Source organism: Pseudophryne corroboree, chromosome 9 (assembly GCF_028390025.1).
Source record: "Pseudophryne corroboree isolate aPseCor3 chromosome 9, aPseCor3.hap2, whole genome shotgun sequence".
NCBI lineage: Eukaryota > Metazoa > Chordata > Amphibia > Anura > Myobatrachidae > Pseudophryne > Pseudophryne corroboree.
Window position 1 is genome coordinate 401,481,503 of NC_086452.1, and position 22,758 is coordinate 401,504,260.

Below are 22,758 nucleotides of genomic sequence, written 5' to 3' on the forward strand. Positions count from 1 at the left end.
GACTTACTTCTCTGGGCTGATAGCAGAACCAATAAGCCTAAGGATATGTTCTCATGTAAATATTTAAAATATGCGTCGAAAGCATATCTGAAACGCATGTACCCTTTTCATGGCCTTTACATTCGTTTCCATGGGCATGTGATGCAATATGCAGTAGTCTATTAGATGAATGAATGGAATAATGAGATGTGTTAATAAGATGAGCCCCGAAAACTTCAATGCAGCATTAGAATTTCAGAATACAATGGTATAAACTACCATACAAGGGTAAAAAGGAGAGATAAGGAAAGATGAAGACATCCAGCTATACTAACACTTCTCAAACGTTTACAAACATCCTTAAACTGTTGACAAAAAAGAAAAGCTTACATATGCTAAAATCATCTTCTTTTATATAATTTCATACCACTAATATCCCTTTCAGACCACACAATTAACCCGGTATCGACCCGATATATTGCCGGGTCGATGTGCAGAGTGAATGGGTCAGTCACAAATTCCCGGGTCGCTCGAACCGGTAATTCAACCCGGTAATAAAGAAGGGTTATTCCCGGGCTATTACCGGGTCAGGTGCAGTGTGAACAGGTTCCCCGGGTCGTTGCGACCCGGTACCCGTTCACAGCATAGGGAGAGGCGGCGCAGAGATTATCTCATCTTCTAGTGCCACCTCCGCCCCAGCCCCCGATGACCCTGCGGTCCCCGCCCCTGATGGCAACCAGACACGGCATATTGTTGGGTCAGGGAAGCCAGTGATAGGGTCCAATGCTGGGTCGCACCCGGGAAGGACCCGTTTCCAATTCCCAGGTGCGACCAGGAAATTAGCGAACTGAAAGCGGCATTATAGGGGCCTATTTATTATTATTGCAGGAAAAGAAAGATTAGTAAAAAAATAGGATTTTGATACCTACCGGTAAATCCTTTTCTCCTAGTCCGTAGAGGATGCTGGGGTCCACTTCAAGACCATGGGGTATAGACGGTTCCGCAGGAGCCATGGGCACTCTTAAGACTTTTCAATGGGTGTGAACTGGCTCCTCCCTCTATGCTCCTCCTCCAGACCTCAGTTATAGGAACTGTGCCTAGGGAGACGGACATTTCGAGGAAAGGATTTACTTTAATACGAATGGTGAGATACATATCAGCTCACACCTCAACCATGCCGCACACATGGCATTCAACATAACACACGCCAACAGGCATGAACCAATTACAGCAACATGCTGAAACTAATATAACACAACATGTGTAATTCCAATAAACCAAACTGCAGGTAAAGTACGCACTGGGACGGGCGCCCAGCATCCTCTACGGACTAGGAAAAAAAGGATTTACCTGTAGGTATCAAAATCCTATTTTCTCATACGTCCTAGAGGAGGCTGGAGTCCACTTCAAGACCATGGGGTTAATACCAAAGCTCCAGTACGGGCGGGAGAGTGCGGATGACCCTGCAGCACTGATTGACCGAACTTGAGGTCTTCATCGGCCAAGGTGTCAAACTTGTAGAACTTAGCAAATGTGTTTGACCCTGACCAAGTAGCTGCTCGGCAAAGTTGTAATGCCGAGACCCCCCGGGCAGCCGCCCAGGATGAGCCCACCTTCCTAGTAGAATGGGCCTTCACCGACGTAGGTAACGGCAATCCAGTCGTAGAATGTGCATGCTGAATCGTACCTCTGATCCAGCGCGCAATAGTCTGCTTGAAAGCAGGACACCCAATTTTGTTGGGAGCATACATGACAAACGGAGCCTCTGTTTTTCGTATCCTAGCTGTCCTAGTGCCATAAATCTTCAAAGCCCTAACCACATCTAGAGACTTTGACTCAGTAAATGTGTCAGTAACTACTGGCACCACAACAGGTTGGTTTATGTGGAAAGAAGAAACCACCTTTGGAAGAAAATGTTGGCGAGTTCTCAACTCTGCCCTATCTTCATGGAAGATCAGGTAAGGGCTCTTGTGAGACAAGGCCCCCAATTCAGACACCCACCGTGCAGATGCCAATGCCAAAAGCATCACCACTTTCCAAGTGAGAAACTTTAACTCTATCTCTTGTAGAGGCTCAAACCAATCCGATTGCAAGAACTGCAACACCGCATTAAGGTCCCATGGTGCCACTGGAGGCACAAATGGAGGATGGATGTGCAGAACCCCTTTCACGAACGTCTGAACCTCTGGAAGAGCGGGCAATTGTTTTTGGAAGAAAATTGACAAGGCCGAAATCTGGACCTTGACTGACCCCAATCGAAGGCCCGCCTCCACACCAGCCTGCAGAAAATGGAGAAAATGTCCCAACTGAAACTCTTCCGTAGGAGCCTTCTCGGATTCACACCAAGACACATATTTTCTCCAAATACGGTGGTAATTTTTTAATGTTACTCCTTTCCTGGCCTGAATAAGTGTCGGAAAGACTTCCTTGGGAATACCGATTCGGATTAGGAACCGGCGCTCAACAGCCATGCCGTCAAATGTAGCCGCGGTAAGTCTTGATACACGCACGGCCCCTGCTGCAGCAGGTCCTCGCAAAGAGGAAGAGGCCGAGGATCTTTTATGAGCAACTCCTGAAGATCTGCGTACCAAGCCCTCCTTGGTCAGTCTGGGGCAATGAAGATTGCTCGAACTCTTGTTCTTCTTATGAGCCTGAGAACTTTTGGGATCAGCGGAAGTGGAGGGAAGACATACACTGACCGGAATACCCACTGGGTTACTAGCGCATCCACTGCTATTACTTGAGGGTCTCTCGACCTGGAACAATATTTCTGAAGCTTCTTGTTGAGACGAGATACCATCATGTCTACTTGAGGAACTCCCCAAAGACTTGTCACCTCTGCAAAGATTTCTTGGTGGAGGCCCCACTCTCCTGGATGGAGATCGTGTCTGCTGAGGAAGTCTGCTTCCCAGTTGTCTACTCCCAGAATGAAAATTGCTGACAGAGCCTTTACATGTCTTTCTGCCCAGAGGAGGATCTTCGTCACCTCTGCCATTGTCGCTCTGCTTTTCGTTCCGCCCTGCCTGTTTATGTACGCGACTGCTTTTACATTGTCCGACTGGAACTGCACGGGATGATCTTGAAGAAGATGTACCGCTTGTTGAAGGCCGTTGTAAATGGCTCTCAATTCCAGCACGTTTATGTGAAGGCAGGCTTCCTGACTTTACCATTTTCCTTGGAAGCTTTCCCCGAGTGAAAGCTCCCCAGCCTCGGAGACTTGCAGCCGTGGTTACCAGGACCCAGTCCTGAATCCCGAACCTGCGTCCCTCTAGAAGGTGCGAACTGTGTAGCCACCACAGGAGCGAAATCCTGGCTTTTGACGATAGGACTATCTTCCGGTGCATGTGTAGGTGGGATCCCGACCACTTGTCCAACAGGTCCCATTGGAATACTCTGGCATGGAACCTGTCAAACTGTATGGCCTCGTAGGCCGCCACCATTTTCCCCAACAACCGAATGCACTGATGGATCGACACACTTGATGGTTTCAATATCTGTTTTACCATTTTCTGGATTTCCAGAGCCTTTTCCACTGGAAGAAAAACTCTCTGAACTTCTGTGTCCAGAATCATCCCGAGAAAAGACAATCTTGTCGTCGGTTCCAACTGTGACTTTGGAAAATGTATAATCCAACCGTGTTGTTGGAGTATGGACAGGGAGAGTGTGATGTTCTGTAGCAACTGCTCCCTGGATCTCGCCTTTATCAGGAGATCGTCCAGATAAGGAATTATATTGACTCCTTTTTGACGAAGGAGGACCATCATCTCCGCCATCACCTTGGTGAATACCCTCGGCGCCGTGGAGAGACCAAAAGGCAACGCCTGGAACTGGTAATGGCAATCCTGAACCACAAATCTCAGATAAGCCTGGTGAAGAGGATAAATGGGAACATGCAGGTAAGCATCCTTTATGTCTACTGACACCATGTAATCCCCCTCCTCCAGACTGGAAATCACTGCCCTGAGCGATTCCATCTTGAACTTGAACTGTTTTAAGTAGAGATTCAGATCTTTTAGGTTTAGGATTGGTCTGACCGAGCCGTTCGGCTTCGGAACTACAAAGAGTATGAATAAAACCCCTCCGCTTGTTGTGACAAAGATACCAGGACTATGACCTGATCCTGACATAATCTTTGAATTGCCGCTGTTACTGCCTCTCGTTCTGGAAGAGAAGCTGACAAGGTCGATTTGAAAAATCGGCATGGGGGAACGTCGTGAAACTCCAGCTTGTACCCCTGGGACACTATCTGCAAAACCCAGTCTGAATCCAACCCTGGCTGAACAGTTTCAGACGTGCCCCCACCCGAGCGGCCTCCCGCAAGGGAGCCCCAGAGTCATGCTGTAGATTTGGCAGAAGTAGGGGTTGACTTCTGCTCCTGGGATCCCGAAGCCGCTATGGGCTTCTTTCCCCTTCCCCTTCCCCTACCTGCAAAGAAGGGGGAACCTTTTGCCTTTTTGTATTTATTGGGCCGAAAGGATTGCAAGTGAGAGTGACATGTCTTTTTTGCTGGTGCAGGAGCATAAGGCAAAAAAGTCGACTTACCTGCGGTAGCCGCCGAGACTAACGCATCCAGTCCATCACCAAATAAGGCCTCCCCTTTATATGGGAGAGCCTCCATATTCCGTTTGGAATCTGCATCCGCGTTTCACTGGCGAATCCACAACGCCCGCCGAGCCGAAACTGCCATGGTAGCGGCTTGTGAACTCAAGAGTCCAATATCTTTCATCACCTCTAGCATCTTTATCAATAGTGTCGATTTCCGATGACAGGCTTTCTGACCATTTTTCAATAGCGCGACTCACCCACACGCAAGCAATTGTGGGCCTGAGCAGCATACCATTGGCAACATAAATGGATTTCAATGTAGTCTCCATTTTGCAGTCTGCTGGTTCCTTTAGTGAAGCCGTGCCAGGTGCAGGGAGAATTACCTTCTTTGTCAACTTGGACAGTGCACTGTCTAACACAGGGAGTGACTCCCATTTTTCTCTGTCCTCTACAGGGAAAGAATAAGCTATCTGAATCCTCTTGGGAATACGAAATTTCTTTTCGGGATTTACCCACACCCCTTCAAAGAGAGTATTCAGCTCATGGGAAGGAGGGAAAGTGACCTTAAATTTATTTTCTTTATAGAAATAGGCCTTCTCCTGAGGTACAGGAGTGGCTTCCGTGACTTCCAGAACTTCCCTTATAGCCACTATCATATATTGTATACTTTTTGCCAATTTATGATCTATTTCCCTGGAGTCACTATCGTCGACACAGGAATCAGTGTCTGTGTCGGTATCAGTATTCACAATATTTGCAAACGGTCTCTTATGTGACCCAGAGGGGTCGCCTGCGGATGGAAGAACAGAACCCTGAAATATCACATCTTCCACAGATTTTCTCCAGCATTCTGCATGAGATTCAGACTTATCTAATCTCCCATTGATATGATGCATACTATCACGTATTTCTTTTACCCATGCAGGCTCTTGGTGTGCCGGCAGCGCCAGCACATTACAACTCTGTGTCCCTAAAATGGTTTCCTCCGGGGAAGAACTCCCTGCCTCAGACATGTCACACTTGTGTACAACACCCACACAGACACACTGGGACTTATAGGGGACAGACCCACAGTAAAATCTGTCAGAGGGACACAGTTTAGGAGCAGCTAGTTCACAACCCCAGCGCCAGTATCTAACGCCTGTGAACACAGAATGCCCACTGACATGCAGCACTGTTTTACACAGTAAGCACACTTGTAAAGCACCAAATTCGCTTGTGCCCCCCCCACCTGTTTTGCACCCTGAAACTTGTAGTCAGAAGTGGAGGAGGACCAGCGATGTCTCTGCAGCCTGAGGAGAGAGAGAAAATGGCACTAAGCAGTGTGTTGGCTGCCTGAGGAAGGAGCTCCGCCCCCGCAATGGCACGTTTTTACCTCAGAGAGTTTACATAATATTTATACTGGCGGTGGTAGGGCTGTGCCTGGGCATCTTATGCCCCCTTTTAGCCAGTTTATATAGGTATTTTGCTGCCCAGAGCGCCCCCCCCCGCGCCCTACACCCTGCAGTGCCTGTGTGTATGGGCAGCAATGGCGCGCTGCGCTCCCGCCAGCCGCGTGGTACCTCAGCCGTCACTTTACTTGATTGAAGATCTATCTTCTTACACTCACCTGTCTTCTGACTTCTGGCTCTGTGAGGGGGGTGACGGCGTGCTGTGGGAGTGAGCATCTAGGCACGGCTAGCATTCAGTTCCCTTCAGGAGCTAATGGTGTCCTGTCAGCCAGAAGCAGCGCCATGAAACTCTTCAGGAAGTTGGTTCCTACTTCTGCCCCCTCAGTCCCACGAAGCAGGGAGACTGTTGCCAGCAGTTCTCCCCGAAAATAAAAAACCTAACATAAAAGTCTGTTCAGAGAAACTCAGTAGAGCTCCCCTGGAGTGCATCCAGTCTGCCTGGGCACAATTCTAAAACTGAGGTCTGGAGGAGGGGCATAGAGGGAGGAGCCAGTTCACACCCATTGAAAAGTCTTAAGAGTGCCCATGGCTCCTGCGGAACCGTCTATACCCCATGGTCTTCAAGTGGACCCCAGCATCCTCTAGGACGTATGAGAAATAAAAATTGCCTAAGCAGCCGAGCGAAGCAGAGCTGCACGCCGATATTGACCGGCAGCAGTAAACTTAGCGCCAATATGCAAACTGGCATTGTCAAGACGCACGTGCAAAGCACTTTGGCTGGGAGTTGCAGTTTTTTTATTTAAAAATAAAACAAAAACAAAAAATAAGGGCCGGACGTAATGACGCAGAGATCATGTTTTTGCCATGTAAGTAATCTCCTTTTAAAAAACGTCCCAGATCAGCCAGCATCTCAGACCTGATCTCGTCATTACGTCTGGCCCTAAGTGTTAAAAAATGGGATCCAAATATTTTTGTAATAAGAAACAATGGAACAAATGCTTTGCTCTAATGCTAAAACATTTTTCCCCTATATTGCATCCGCCATCGCTATCCTGAGATGCTGATAGCATAGGACTCCTGCTAACAGTACTTCTACCACTGATGTCCTTATTAAATATGCATGTCTAGCCTCTAGCTTCCCATGCCAGGCTTATAGAAGTTACTGGAGGAGAGGCCTCATGATGACTTCCACTTGTGATAACCAGTGGCACCCATTGATGACTATGGGGCTTGATAAATATAACCAGATTTAGGGCTCTTCTCCCTTTGATAACTAGATTGCTTAATCCAAACTTTCCTAAACTTGCTCCATAAAGTGATTAAATCAAAATAGATGGCTAAATCAATGTGACTCAGGTACTAATTAAGCAACTTACTGAAATGTGGATATCCTTAAAACATACGTACCGACTTTCTGGCAGCCAGGTCAGTGCAAGAGGGGGCGTGGCATCATCCATGTGAGCGGTAGATAGATGTTCTGTCGCATCATTGTGGCCACGCCCCCACTCTACAATGGCCAGATTACCAGTATTATAAAGCAGGGGACAGGGCTAAAATGACATGATACAGTGCAAATTGTATCATTGCCCCCCTCCCCAGACAGTAGACGGCCCACCGTTGCACACTTTTGAGGCGGCAGGAGGGTGAAGTTAAGATCCAAGAGGTTTGCCCACTCAAAGTTTATTGTGGGAGTTTTCACTGGGGTACCCAAAAAATAAGAATTTACTCACCGGTAATTCTATTTCTCGGAGTCCGTAGTGGATGCTGGGTACTCCGTAAGGACCACTTGGGACGGGCTCCCAGCATCCACTACGGACTACGAGAAATAGAATTACCGGTGAGTAAATTCTTATTTTCTCTGACGTCCTAGTGGATGCTGGGTACTCCGTAAGGACCATGGGGATTATACCAAAGCTCCCAAATGGGCGGGAGAGTGCGGATGACTCTGCAGCACCGAATGAGCAAACTCAAGGTCCTCCTCAGCCAGGGTATCAAACTTGTAGAATTTTGCAAAAGTGTTTGAACCCGACCAAGTAGCAGCTCGGCAAAGTTGTAAAGCCGAGACCCCTCGGGCAGCCGCCCAAGAAGAGCCCACATTCCTCGTGGAATGGGCTTTTATTGATTTAGGATGCGGCAGTCCAGCCGCAGAATGTGCAAGCTGAATCGTGCTACAGATCCAGCGAGCAATAGTCTGCTTTTAAGCAGGAGCACCCAGCTTGTTGGGTGCATGCAGGATAAATAGCGAGTCAGTTTTTCTGACTCTAGCCGTCCTGGAAACATAAAGTCCCTAGTAGCCGCAGGCACCACAATAGGTTGGCTCAAATGAAACGATGATACCACCTTAGGGAGAAATTGGGGACGAGTCCTCCATTCTGCCCTTTCCATATGGAAGATCAGATATGGGCTTTTACATGACAAAGCCGCCAATTCTGACACACGCCTAGTCCAAGCTAAGGCCAAAAGCATGACCACTTTCCACGTGAGATATTTTAGCTCCACGGTCTTAAGTGGCTCAAACCAGTGGGATTTTAGGAATCCAACACACGTTAAGATCCCAAGGTGCCACTGGAGGCACAAAAGGGGCTGAATATGCAGCACCCCTGTAACAACGTCCGAACTTCAGGCAGTGAAGCCAGTTCTTTTTGAGAGAAAAAGGGATAGGGCCGAAATCTTGGCCTTTATGGATCCTAATTTTAGGCCCATAGTCACTCCTGACTGTAGGAAGTGCAGGAATCGACCCCCCTGGAATTCCTCTGTAGGGCCTTCCCGGCCACACACCAGGCAGCCTATTTTCGCTATATACAGTGAAAAAGTCTTGCTGTCACGTCTTTCCTAGCCTTTATCAGCGTAGGAATAACTGCATCCGGAATGCCCTTTTCCGCTAGGATCCGGCGTTCAACCGCCATGCCGTCCAACGCAGCCGCGGTAAGTCTTGGATCAGACAGGGTCCCTGTTACAACATGTCCTGACTGAGAGGCAGAGGCCATGGGTCCTCTGAGAGCATTTCTTGCAGTTCCGGGTACCGAGTCCTTCTTGGCCAATCCGGAGCAAAGAATATTGTTTACACTCCTCCGTTTATTACAATTCTCAGCCCTTGGGTCTGAGAGGAAGAGGAGGGAATATATAGACCGACTGGAACACCCACGGTGTTACTAGTGCGACCACAGCTATCGCCTGAGAGTCCCTTGACCCAGCGTAAAACCTTTTTTTATCTTTTTATTGAGGTGGGACGCCATGTAGTCCACATGAGGCAGTTTCCATCAATTTGCAAAACTGCGTGAAGACTTCCTGATGAAGTCACCACTTTCCCGGGTGGAAGTCGTGTCCACTCCCGGAATGAACACTGCTGACAGTGCGCTTACTTGATTCTCCGCCCAGCGAAGAATTCTGGTGGCTTCTACCCTCGCCACCCTGCTCCTTGTGCCGCCCTGGCGGTTTACATGAGCCCCTGCGGTCTGACTGGATCAGAACCGGTTGGTCGCGAAGCAGGAACTCCGCTTGACTTAGGGAGTTGTATATGGCCCTTAGTTCCAGGATATTGATGTGAAGGCAAGTCTGTTGGCTTGACCACAAACCTTGGAATTTTCTTCCCTGTGTAACTGCCCCCCACCCTCGGAGGCTTGCATCCGTGGTCACCAGGACCCAGTCCTGAATGCCGAATCTGCGGCCCTCGAGAAGGTGAGCACTCCGCAGCCACCACAGGAGAGACACCCTGGCCCTGGGGCATAGGGTGATTAACCGATGCATCTGAAGATGTGATCCGGACCACTTGTCCAGTAAGTTACATTGTCCTTGCATGGAACCAGCCGAAGGGGATGGCCTCGTATGATGCCATCATCCTTCCCAGGACTCGAGTGCAGTGATGCACTGACACCTGTTTTGGTTTTCAATAGATTCCTGACCAGTGTCATGAGCTCCTGAGCTCTCTGTATCGGGAGATAAACCCTCTTCTGGTCTGTGTCTAGGATCATGCCTAGGCGAGGCAGATGAGCTGTAGGAACCAACTGCGACTTCGGAATATATAGAATCCAGTCGTGTTGCCGTTTCACTTCCAGAGAAGGTGATACGCTGTCCAGCAACTGCTCTCTTGATCTCGCTTTTATGAGGAGATCATCCAAGTATGTGATAATAGTGACACCTTGCTTCCGCAGGAGCACCATCATATCCGCCATTTCCTTGGTGAAATTGGTAATGACAATCCCGTACCGCAATTCTGAGGTACGCCTGATGAGGTGGATAAATGGGGACACGAAGGTATGCATCCCTTATGTCCCGATTCATTTCAGGCTTGCAATGACCGCTCTTAGCGATTCCATCTTGAACCTGAACCTTTTCAGGTATATGTTCAGGGATTTTAATTCAATATGGGTCTAACCGAACCGTCTGGTTTCGGGATTATAACATGGTCGAATAATAACACCCTCTTGTTGAAGGAGGGGACCCTTGACCACCACCTGTTGAAGATACAATTTACGAATTGCAGTTAACACTGGCTCCCTCTCTTGGGGGGAACCCCGCCGGGTCCTCGGTGAGGGGGCATCTTCTCACAGTCCAGCCTGTATCCCTGCGATACAATTTCTATTGCCCAGGGATCTAACAGGGAGTGAACCCACTTGTGGCTGAACTTACGAAGGCGTGTCCCCACCGGGCCTAGCTCCGTCTGTGGAGCCCCAGCGACATGCGGTGGATTTTTGTAGAGGCCGGGGAGGACTTCTGTTCCTGGGGACTAGCTGTGTTGTACAGCTTCTTTCCTCTGCCCCCGGTCTGACAAGAAAGGACGCACCTCAGACTTTCTTGTTTCTTTATTCGAAAAGCTGCATTTAATAATGTCGTGCTTTCCTAGGCTGTGCAGGAATATAAGGCAAAACATCAGAATTACCAGCTATAGCTGTGGAGACCAGGCCCGAGAACCTTTCTCCACACAATCCTCAGCCTTCCATATGCCTCTTAAGTCGGCATCATCTGTCCAATGTATATTCTACAGGACACGTCAAGCAGAAATCGACATAGCTTTTGTCTCTAGGACCCAGTATACTCATGTCCCTTTGGGCATGCTTTATAATTATATATCTATCACTTAAGACAGCATCTTAAAATATTTATATGCATACTAGGGTCTCAATCTCTGCTGATAAGGTACCTGTCCACGCTGCCACAGCGCTATAAACCCATGCCGACACAATCGCCGGTCTGGGTAGTATACTAGAATGTGCACACTATCTGCAGGATCCCTGAGAATAGCTAGTGCAAACAGGACACCCAAGGGGAAGATTCTCAACACATCCTGGCCCTAGTGGGGAAAGGATACAGCCTGAGAATTCTCTTGTGGGAAGCTGCCGTCTCTTGTCTGGAGATTCCCGCTCTTTTTCATCATGAGAGGAGGGAAATTTACCTCAGCATTCTTCCCCTTAACATGTGTACTCTCGTGTCAGGGACAGATGAGTCATCAGTGATATGCAAATCATCTTTTATTCCAATAATCATATATTGAATATCTTTCAGCCCTCTTGGCTGTAACTTTGCATTATCGTAGTCGACAGTGGAGTTAAACTCCGTGTCGATACTTTGTTATTTTGGATAGTGAGCATAGAGAGACTCTGAAGGACTCTGCGACATAGGGACAGACCAGGGTAGATTTCCTTTCTGTTCCCTAACCTTTTGTGCAATAATTTTACCTCAGCACTTACACATATCCAAACAGGTGTCGGCGTTGTTGACGGAGACACCCTCCCACACACTTATCCGCTCTATCACTTCCTTAGAGGAGCCTTTTACCTCAGACATGTCGACACACGCGTACCGACACACCACACACACAGGGGATGCTCTATTTGAAGACAGTTCCCCCACCAGGCCCTTTGGAGAAACAGAGAGAGAGTATGCCAGCACACACCACAGCGCTATATAATACAGGGATGTACACTATACTGAGTGATTTTTCCCCTATAGCAGCTTATATACACAGTGTTGCGCCTAAATTTATGTGCCCCCCCTCTCTTTTTTACCCTTTGTGTACCAGGATACTGCAGGGGAGAGCCTGGGGAGCTTCCTTCCAGCTGAGCTGTGAAGAGAAAATGGCGCCGGTGTGCTGAGGAAGAAGGCCCGGCCCCCTCAGCGGCGGGCTTCTGTCCTTTTATGTACTTTAATGGCGGGGGTTAATGCACATATACAGTTTATCAGACTGTATTATGTGCTTTTCGCCAAGTAAGGTAATCTAATTGCTGCCCAGGGCGCCCCCCCCCAGCGCCCTGCACCCATCAGTGACCGGAGTGTGTGGTGTGCTAAGGAAGCAATGGCGCACAGCTGCAGTGCTGTGCGCTACCTCAATGAAGACCGGAGTCTTCAGCCGCCGATTTTCAACTTCTCTTCGTTCTTCTGGCTCTGCAAGGGGGACGGCGGCGCGGCTCCGGGACCGGACGATCGAGGACTGGGCCTGTGTTCAATCCCTCTGGAGCTACTGGTGTCCAGTAGCCTTAGAAGCCCAAGCTAGCTGCAAGCAGGTAGGTTCGCTTATCTCCCCTCAGTCCCACGTAGCAGTGAGTCTGTTGCCAGCAGATCTCACTGAAAATAAAAAACCTAACAAATACTTTCTTTTCTAGGAAGCTCAGGAGAGCCCCTAGGGTGCATCCAGCTCTGGCCGGGCACAGATACTAACTGAGGTCTGGAGGAGGGGCATAGAGGGAGGAGCCAGTGCACACCAGATATAGTACCTAATCTTTCTTTTAAAAGTGCCCACTCTCCTGCGGAGCCCGTCTATACCCCATGGTCCTTACGGAGTACCCAGCATCCACTAGGACGTCAGAGAAATATTAAATGACCTCTGGATATATACAGGAGACCAAAAAGATATCTATTATGATCCCCTATTTCCGAGCACAAAAGCAGCCCCCACAAGTGTCCAGCAGGGCTGCTTGAATGCCACATTTACCAAGCTCTGGAATATGATTGGTCTGGCTGCTAACTATATTTTTCATTGACGTCAGCCATTGTAGCCTACAGGCACAGCATTTACTGGGAGAAGGATCCGTAAGCAACCTCCCCATCACTGGGCGCTCACGTACATGCAGTCATCAGACCGCACTCACGAAGTAGCGCAGCAGCTCCCAAAGTAGAAGGGAAGTGATCGCATTAGTAATCCCTACACTTCTAACACGCAGCAGTAATGGGCTACTATTGAAGCTTCTGCATAAGTAATTTGTTGCATTCGGGCAAAATTTAATTTCTTATCTTATCACGGCAAAAGAATAATAGTAATTGTTGGGTCTAAAAGTCGATAATTAATATATACTGTATGCCCTTTAATCTATTAAACCTAAGAGACCCTTTTAAAGGATATTAGTGGAAAGTCATGTGAATACAGTATTATGGATGGTACAAATCAGATAACTATAAAAGAATAAAGAGCAGTAAGACGCTGTGTTATGCTGTTCCGTAGCAGGAACGCATCATTCCCCCGCTGTTTTCCACTCCGCTACGTTCTGTCTCTGACATATATGAAAGTTATAAAACTAAATTATTAAGGTGAATGTGGTTCAAGTTAGCATGAAAGAGTAGCTTTGTTGTCAGACCCAGAAGGAACAATTCTCATTTAAAGATCTACTGAATATTCCTATCACACAAACACGGTAAGGAGGGCGCAGTCTGACCTGTAAAGTTTGCGCTGATGTTATTTAATGTCTTCGCTCTGCTTTCGCCCCGGCAGGAGGGTACAGGGATCTGAGCAGGGAGCTTATCTTCATTACGGCAGTGTCCCACAGAAGATCTGTCTGAGAGAAAATATATATCATATAAAATACATTTCTCCTTATCTGCATGTTTTAAATTGCAAGTGGATTTTTATTAGTTCTTAGATCTTTCCCTGCTGTTCCACTGATAAGCCATAAAGCAAGGGATATTTTTATTCACGCAGAACGCCTGGGCTCTGTTTCAGTACTAAGGTGACCAATTTTCTCTCCAGGCAGATCTTCCATTTCTCTGTCGGTTGTTAGTTAATGTTGTTGTTTTTTTGTCTTTTTTCATTTGTGCATCATTTCACAATTTCAGTCTACACAGGGCATAATTTCAGTCAACTGGAGCCACAGGTTCAGGAGACATATTAATCACAGAAACCATACAATATTCATGACCTCCTAAAAGCAACATGTGCATTATAAGGAACTGGCTGATATATCAAACAGTGAAAAGACAGAAGAAGTTGTCCACAGCAACAAATCAACATCTACCTATTTATTTTATAGAATGTCCTTATAAATGCTACCTCAAAGCTACCTCAACTGGTCCACTTCTCACTCTTTTCACTGCTTGATATAGTATACTTACTGTACATCAACTGCACTGTGTTCCCTACTGATATATACCCGCTCTCCCGGAATGTCCAGGAGATACATACATTTCGGGCAGCTCTCTCAGACACTTCACTGGATGAATTGCTTCCTCGTGGTCCTGCTCCTCACTGCTCAAAGGCACAATTGTGCCATTGGGGAGCAGGGATTGGGCCACCGATGATATCACATGCACCTCAAGCCTGGATCTCCACCAACTCTAATTTCCCTGGTGGTAGTAAAAAATGTCAGCAATTATGTCCCTACTAATATACACAGGGGCCCAATGCTGTATATGGTGTTGGAAAATTCTTACAGTACTTCTGATACAGTAGCCTTACATTTTACAGCAGGGGTACCTGTATGTAAGTACTGGGTTAAGGGTAAGGGCCTGGGGGGGTTAGGGTTAGGCACTACAGGTTGGGTGGTTAGCCTTAGACGCCACTCCCCCCCCCCCCCCCGATGTTTTAGCCCTAGCCACCATCCCCTGTGATTAGCCGTAGCTACCACCCCCCACTATCTTAGTCCTAGCCGCCACCACTTGTGATAAGCCCTAACCGCCACCCCGCACGGTCTTAGCCCTAGCCGCTGCCCCAGGCAGATTAGGGTAGGGGCAGGTGAAAGGTAAATTAAGAAATTGGTCATGTGACCACTGGAATCTCGACCATCAGAATTAACCAATCACACCCCCTATTATATAATATACTGTACAGTGTTATAATGGATATCCCATAATTAGGTATTTATGTTCACATAAATGGTTATACAGTATCTACATATCTATGTAAACAGTAAATAGAATGTTCTGTTAAGTTTCTAGAAATGTTTAGTTGAACAAATAAGTATTTGTTATGTTCTGCAAACAGTGATTTACATCTGTGATTGAAGCTAAAAACATTGTATTCATCTGAGATTCAATTAATTACATCCAGAAAATTTGAAAGAAGATTAACATGCCCCAAGAAAAATGATGGACAAGGATGTAAGATAAGAAATTCTATCTCATAGATGTTGCCTCTAGCAATATGACTCCCCAAAAAGTCACTTATATGAAACTACTATGAAATGTAAATAATTCCTCGTCACTGTTACAAAGAGTGACGTATTACTGATGTTTATATGTGCAATCCAGACTGCCTAGATTTAGAGTCTAATTCAGACCGCATCGCTGATGTGCCAAAAACGCTATGAAGAGATTTTTGCACATCTGCGCATGCGCATATGCCGGTACACGCATGTGCAAGGTCCTAAACTGCTTTCTCTGCAGAACGCAGTTTAAGACCTGGAGGTGGGTGGGAACGAGGCGTCGACGCTCCATTTAAGGGGTGAGGTCCGGACAATGGAGGCGTGTCCGGACCGTTGCTGGTGAAGTAACAACACGCAGCCACTGCGACCAAAAACATGGCGGGTAGCCTTCTGCCTTCGCAGCTAGGATGCATAGGCAGAGGGCTGCTTGAAACATACAAAAGCATCGCCGCTGTGAGATGCTGACGGACTGATAAGTCCACGCTGTTACAGACAGAATCAGGCGCCACTGCCAAAACTTGTTCCCTGTAAGTTGAGTCCAGAGTGAATACTTTTATATAAGCATATTTTGTAGGAATTACAAAGATTTGAGGACTAAGAGATGGACATAGAACACATTGCTACTGTATCTTTGGAAACAGCTGCGACGTGTAAAAATTATAATGCAGCAGGTGGACAGTGACACCTCCTGTCAGCATTTGCAATCCGATTGATGTGTGCAAAAGCACAGCATCGGATCACCATAGCAACCATCGGTTAGTATCAGTGGCGGCCGCATCTCGCACACCACACTCTGCACGAGGCAGTGGGGGGTTGGGGTGTGGGGAGTTGCACTGTTTTATGTAATATATGTGCTGGCTGCCTCACCTTCCGGATCAGCAGCACTCGAATTTCACAGCCGCCGCTCCCGGGACGCAGTCTCCACTTTATCACTTTTTATGGCTTAATACATTTGGGCCATATGACTGACTCACCAAAGATGACAGGAGAGGTAACAGTGGTGTAAGTTCCCTGTAGTAATGCAGTAACTGTTACAGGTAAGATATGGGTTAGTTATCAACTACAGATTTGAAACCCTATAAAACAAACTACACTAATTCAGACCTGATTGTAGATGTGCAAAATTTAGCACATCTACGATCAGTGGGGGTCATTCCGAGTTGATCGCTAGCTGCATTTGTTCGCAGCGCAGCGATCAGGCCAAAAAATGGCAATTCTGTGCATGCGTATGCGGCGCAATGTGCACGCGCGACGTACGGGCACAACGAATGTTGTCGTTTTGCACAGAGTCTAGCGATGCATTTCAGTCGCACTGCTTGTCGCAGAGTGATTGACATGAAGTGGGCGTTTCTGGGTGGCAACTGACCATTTTAAAATAGTGTTTGGGAAAACGCAGGCGTGCCAGAAAAAACGCAGGCGTGGCTGGGCGGGTTTGTGACTTCAAATCCGGAACTGAATAGGCTGAAGTGATCGCAAGCGCTGAGTAGGTTTTGAGCTACTTTGAAACGACACAATTTTTTTTTTGCATGCGCTCTGCGATTCATTCGTTTGCACTTCTGCTAAGCTAAAATACACTCCCAGTGGGCGGCGGCATAGCGTTTGCACAGCTGCTAAAAACTGCTAGCGAGCGATCAACTCGGAATGACTCCAATTCTTCAGACATGCGGGGGGGGGGGGGGGGGGGGCGCCCAGCACGTCAGGCCTGACCCCCCCCCCCCTCCTTCCCCACACAAGTACCAAAAAGCATCACACAGCGGCAATGCTTTTGTACTGGAAGAGTAGCTCCCTGCCAGCGCAGTTCCTGCACGCTGGCAGGGAGCTACTCATCGCTGCCTGGGTTGCAATGGCTGCATGTGACATCACGCAGCCGCCGTGGCCCGCCCCCCACCGGTATGGGCACGCCTGTGTTGCCCGGACCGCGCCCCCTAAACAGCGGCCAAATACCGCCGGCCCGCCCCCTCCCGCTCGGCAAATGCCTCTGCCTGTCAATCAGGCGCCGGTGATAGCAGGGCTAAGACAGCCGTCGGCTGTCTGGCATGCGCCGGCGCACTGCGGCGCCGGTGCATGGCAGTTCGGACATGAACGCTGCTGTGCGAAAACGCACAGCAGCGATCAGATCCGAATCAGCCCCATAGAGTAGGTAAAGATTTCCATTAAGATGCTCCTGATTTCCCCTGTAACGTAACCCTGTCCCTTGCAGTCATGAGATATGTCACTGTTATTGATCAGGATATGCTTTGCATGCTTTCCCATTATGTAAAGACAATTCAGACAGAAGACCAGATACTGGTTCTCACTAGTCCTGCTGATGAAGTATCCAGTCAGGTCCCCATACACTTATGCAACTTCTCCGAGGGGAGAGGTAGCATAGGATTCCCTCGAGCTCCCCGGCAGCTTCCCAGGAGGCAGGATCACATATGATACATCGTATGCAGTCCTTTTGCATACAATGTATCGTATGCGATCCCAGCCAAGGCTTTGGGATCCGACAAATGTATAGTGCAGCCCTTGTGATCTGATGAGCACGGGACAGCGCATCGGATCGGAATCGGAGGTAAAACACCTGAGGATTTGCCACTTTTCATTTGACTTCTCGGCCCGAACCGTCAAAATCGGATGAAATCGGCCCAAGTCGCACAAGTGTATGGGCACCGTTACACTTTTCTACAAGGAATATGGCATGATAAAGTGGTCAAGGATGCTCACAGAAAAATAGTGGGCATAAATAAACGTTAATGGAAGGCTATGCTATGTGTTGGACTGGCTTTACACATATTTGTGCGCAAAGCAGATGTTAGGACAATTCGCTGTAACAACCTGTAAAAAGAATTACTTTAAGAGCAAATACAGAAGGGCCTGTCTCCATTTTCACTACGTAGCCTCTCCACACGGTGTTGAGCTAGTAAAGGTTACCTATAGATTTGATTTGAGGTGTAGAACATTTAAGATCCTTGTCTCCCTTGCACATAAAGCAACACGCCCACATTTTAGTTTTCGGAATGGCCCCCATAAAATCAGCTTGCCCTTTTGAGGGAAAATGGCCACCCCACTGAAAGTCTAGGCCAAGGCATGGTTTTGTCCATACTTGTCTATGATGCTTACTCTCTAGGGAAGCCCAGATGGACTCCCTGAGGAGTAGGTGTCCCTCCTGCATTCCATCCACTTCCTTGTGAAATGGACGGGATTGTGGGTACGATGATGCAGTCTTATAAGAATTGAGTCATCATGGGCAGCCGCAGGATCTGCTAATGCAAATTACCCCAACCAACCCTCCCCCCACCATGACCAGCCGTATCTCCCCACCAGAACTTTCCCAGAGTGGTCAAACAAACGTCCGTGACCATGGTTTAGTAATAGGCCTGCTGATTCTTCTATAAAAACTCTATTTAGCATGTGGGTATAATATTATATATTTCCTGTAGTTTATATATCCTGTTCTGATCACTTTATCAGGCTCTGTAGCTTACGTATATATCTCACATACTGTAAAATGTTATAATATACTGTATATGACATTTCAGGGTTACTTACCAAGAACTGTTCTCTGCTCCTTCCTTGCACTCCCTACACTCTGCAGTGTCCTGCTCCTCTCAGTTGTAGGGGGCTTCTGAGGAGGGTGCGGGTGGAAATCTGTTCCAGAAACATGGAAAGTATTCTAGTTAACCATGATAGATATATGTATCACCGCAACAGCTGGTAGTTGTAGGTTTAACAGTCCTTTGTGGAAAGAGTGATTTGCATTACTTCAAACCAATACCCTATAAATAGTAAATGCTGTACCCTATAAATAGTAAACAGCCCCTTGCAGGGTGTATGTGATGGATACTACGACGCGCAAGATGTAGAAACAGCAGAGTACACTGGTCTTCCCATCAAAAGAAAACCCAAAAGACGGATACAATATAAATAAATAAATGGAACTAATCTATACATTAATAGCAGAAGAATTACTTTTTTTATGAGTGACCTATTTCCATGATTCTAGTGTCTGAGCCGAACATAAAGGTCTTGCTCCGTAGATTTACTGAAATATTGGCCTTGCAATTGGTTGCTTCGTTTCAGAGTTATATGGCAAAAACGTCTGCCTGCCATTTACAATGCATCACCATTGTGCTCTGGAAAATGTGAACTCTCTCCCAGTGCACCTGCTGGGTGACCTAGATCATGTGGCCTGTTGGGTGGTCTGGAAACTGTGACAGTTATTTACAGCCACAAACTAAGAAGGGATTTTTTTAAATTTGACTCCGAAGGGGGTGAAAAGGGGTAAATTGTTACACTCAACAAACCTTTGACCGTCTATATTTACCTTTCACTGTCTATATTTATATTTTCACTGTCTATATTTTAACTGTCGTCATTATGCCGGGATCCATTCAAGATTCCGGCTGTGGGATACCAGAAGCCGGAATACCATCGTCGGAATCAAAACACCCGTCAGAGTACTGACGGCGGAATCCCAAAAAGGTCAGGACACTGACACCGGAATCCCAACAGCCGGCATCCCGACCGTGAGTATAGCGGGAGGGTTAGAGTTAGGGCGGTGGGTGGGGGGTTAGGTTTTGGCCCCACCCCGGGAGGTTAGAGTTTGGCTGCGGGGAGGGGAGGTTAGGCACCACCATGGAAGGTTAGATTTAGGCACTAAGGAGGGAGGGCTAGGTTTAGGCTGTGGGAAAGGGGGGGCCTAGGTGTAGGCAACAATAGGAGAGGTTAGGGTTAGGCACCAAAGGGGGGAGATTAAGGTAAGGCTGCGAGAAGTTAGGGTTAAGGCATAGGGGACAGGGGAGTACATAGACAGCTCACCCCTGTCGGGATTAAATTGTCAGGATGCCGGCGTCGGTATATTGAACACCGGTATCCCGACCACCGGTAACTGGTCATCATGTCCATGTAGACTTTTTTTTTGGGACAAGTTTTGACCATGTCTACATTATGTCAGTCAACCTTTTTGTTGTCTAAGCTTTGACTGTCTAAGATTTGACCACATACCCTTAATATTAATCATCGGCGCAGTAAAAATACCAGGACCCAGCTAGCTAATCAGCCTAAAAATATACTGCTGGTGCCTAACTTTTTAGTTTCCTGTATTTCTGTCCATGCACATAAAGGCAGATCTTCTCTGGCTACATAACAGATTCTGCTGGCTTTTGGATTTCTCAGACTTGTTCTGAAGTCTACATTATTTTGTCCGGCCCTATTAATCCTTGACCAAAACCTGCACTCCACATTTATTTTTTATGCAATTTAAGCAATCCCCCTGTGCTATTTTAGCATTCCATCATAGAGCTGTATTGCAATATCATAATCCATCAGTAGTGGGTTACACATGGGACCATGTGTACTAAGCAGTGATAAGCCTGAGGCAAGCTCAGCTGTATCTGTTCACTTTACCCGCGAGGTGCCCCAAGGCCCTGCCACATTTAGTAGGTCTGATCTGTAGTGTTATGCTTTAAAGTGTAGGGCTGCTTATATTGATAGCTCACTTGTAAATATTTCTGGGTATCACTTTATCTAACGGCCTCAAGCATCAAACTTAGAAGATCGCTTTGTTGGGGCAGGGATGGTGATGGAAAGGATACTACATTTTCTTTATTTAATATTCTCTGTACCGAAACTGTGATAAACATCTGGGCGTAAGAAGAGAAGAAGCTTCACCTGAAAGCAATGTCCTTTATCCAATATATTATACTAGGTGATTCATCATGTCCTACGGGCGCTCTTCACACCGTCGTGAGGGGCTACGCCCCCTTAACCCTTGCACGCCCTTACGGCGTGCAATATTTTTATTATATGGAGTATTACCTCCAATCATAATTGTGTGAGTGGTTAAATAATGCACGGACAAAGGGCGTGCAATGGTTAAGGGGTTGTAGCCCCTTGCAATGGCGTGAACAGAACACGCTGGGCCTTATGAATCACCTAGTAGGTTCTGTGGTTGGGGGAGTGGCGGGTGCGGGGGAGACGCGGATTGGGGAGGGGGTCCGGGGGTGCCGCCGGTAGGGGAGGGGCGGTTGCGGGGGTGCCACGGGTGGGGGAGGGGTGGGTGCGGTGGTGGAGGGGCGGGTGCGTGAGTGCCGTGGGTGGGGGAGGGGTCCGGAGCCACCGTGGGTGGGGGAGGAGCGGTTGCGGGAGTGCCACAGGTGGGGAATAAGTGGGTGCGGTGCTGCCGCAGGTGGGGAGGGGCGGCTGCAGGGGTGATGCGGGTGGGGGATGGGGTCCGGAGCCACCGCGGGTGGGGGTGCCACTGTCGGCTATGTGGACAGGAGGTACTGCAAGTGGGGGAGGGGCGGGTAATGCTTCTCCTCCTGGAAGCAGCTAAGCTGCTGTCCTCACTTTGGCAGTGGCTCTCCCGGTGACTCGCACAGCAGGCAGTCACTATTGTTAGCGCCAGTGTCCCAACACTTCGCATTACAGGGAAGAAAATGCACTCTATAAGCTACAGCTCCCAGCAGCCCTTAACGCCGAAGCATTCCGGCGCTAAAGGCTGCTGGGAGCTGTAGTTTATTTAGTGCATCTCTTCCCTGTAATGCGCAGCGTTGCGACACTGGCGCTAAAAGTAGTGACTGGCTGGCAGAACTGACTGACTTGCTGAATCAATGTAAAAGGCACACCCACTGCACTGCACAACACTGTCTCCTTTTACATTGATTCAGCGTCCAGACATTACCCTCCGCGATATCACCCACTCTATCCGTTACATTAGCCATCTCGGGGCTTGCAGGCCAGCAGCCCAGGTGCTGTGTTGCGGAGTCAGGGCCTCTGGGGATCTGGGCGCGGCTGTGGTGGGGAGGCACTTCTGTGACATCACGCGCAGTGGAGGCTCTGGGGCTCAGAGTATGCGGCGCAGGGAGGGCTATGAAAGCCTTCCGCTGTGCCGCTTTCATACACCTCTATGCCGGTGTCCGCAGCAGGTTTTGTTCCACCTGAGCCGCGGCTAGGGAGTGGGGATTGTTGATGACGAAAGGGGCAGGCGGATTGGCAGCAGGACATAGGACATTGCAGTAAAAGATTTTTTCCCCCCTATCTACAGCGCAGATACTTGCTGCAAATGCGTTGGCATACCCTCCAGCTGTACCTTTTTGGCAGGTACAGTCCCTTTATTTTTATGGTACTGTATGTTTCTGGCTCTCCAAACTTCCGTTGAAAGTATAGGAAAAGGGGCGTGGCCTTTTTGAATTTGTAGCGATTTTTATGTGTAAATTATTGGAGGGTATGTTGCTGCAGGTGCAGTGGGCCTATTTTGGGTGTGGGGCTGGAGCTGCAGCTTCATCAGCCCCATTGTTAATCCTGCTCTGGAGCACACAGCAGCCAAAGGGCAGAACCTCTCATTGGATGTAACCTGTGTAGGAGGGCGTTTCTCGCCCCATCAGCTGTGGGCTAGGTGCGATAGACCTACCACTAACCCAGCTCCTAGCCACGCCCAGCGTTAGACACACAGGCGCAGAGTCACAGATCTGGTCTATTATATAGTAGAGATGAGCGGGTTCGGTTTCTCTGAA

At 48.1% G+C, this 22,758-nt stretch overlaps 1 protein-coding gene across 5 annotated transcripts in view; it reads right to left on the reverse strand.

Moving 5' to 3' along the window:
* CFAP20DC (CFAP20 domain containing) overlaps window positions 1-22,758 on the reverse strand; it is an 852,126-nt gene that overhangs the window by 422,579 nt on the left and 406,789 nt on the right. For 3 of the 5 annotated variants that reach the window (XM_063940895.1, XM_063940896.1, XM_063940897.1), the window contains 2 exons: window positions 18,794-18,892; window positions 13,562-13,681 (listed from right to left, as the gene is read on the reverse strand). The exons of 1 other annotated variant lie outside the window; for it this stretch is intronic. In XM_063940895.1, coding sequence (XP_063796965.1) covers window positions 13,562-13,681; window positions 18,794-18,892 — 219 coding nt within the window. Of the gene's footprint in view, window positions 1-13,561; window positions 13,682-16,129; window positions 16,291-18,793; window positions 18,893-22,758 lie in introns of those variants that run through there. One more of the 5 variants, XR_010186965.1, reaches the window with a different exon arrangement.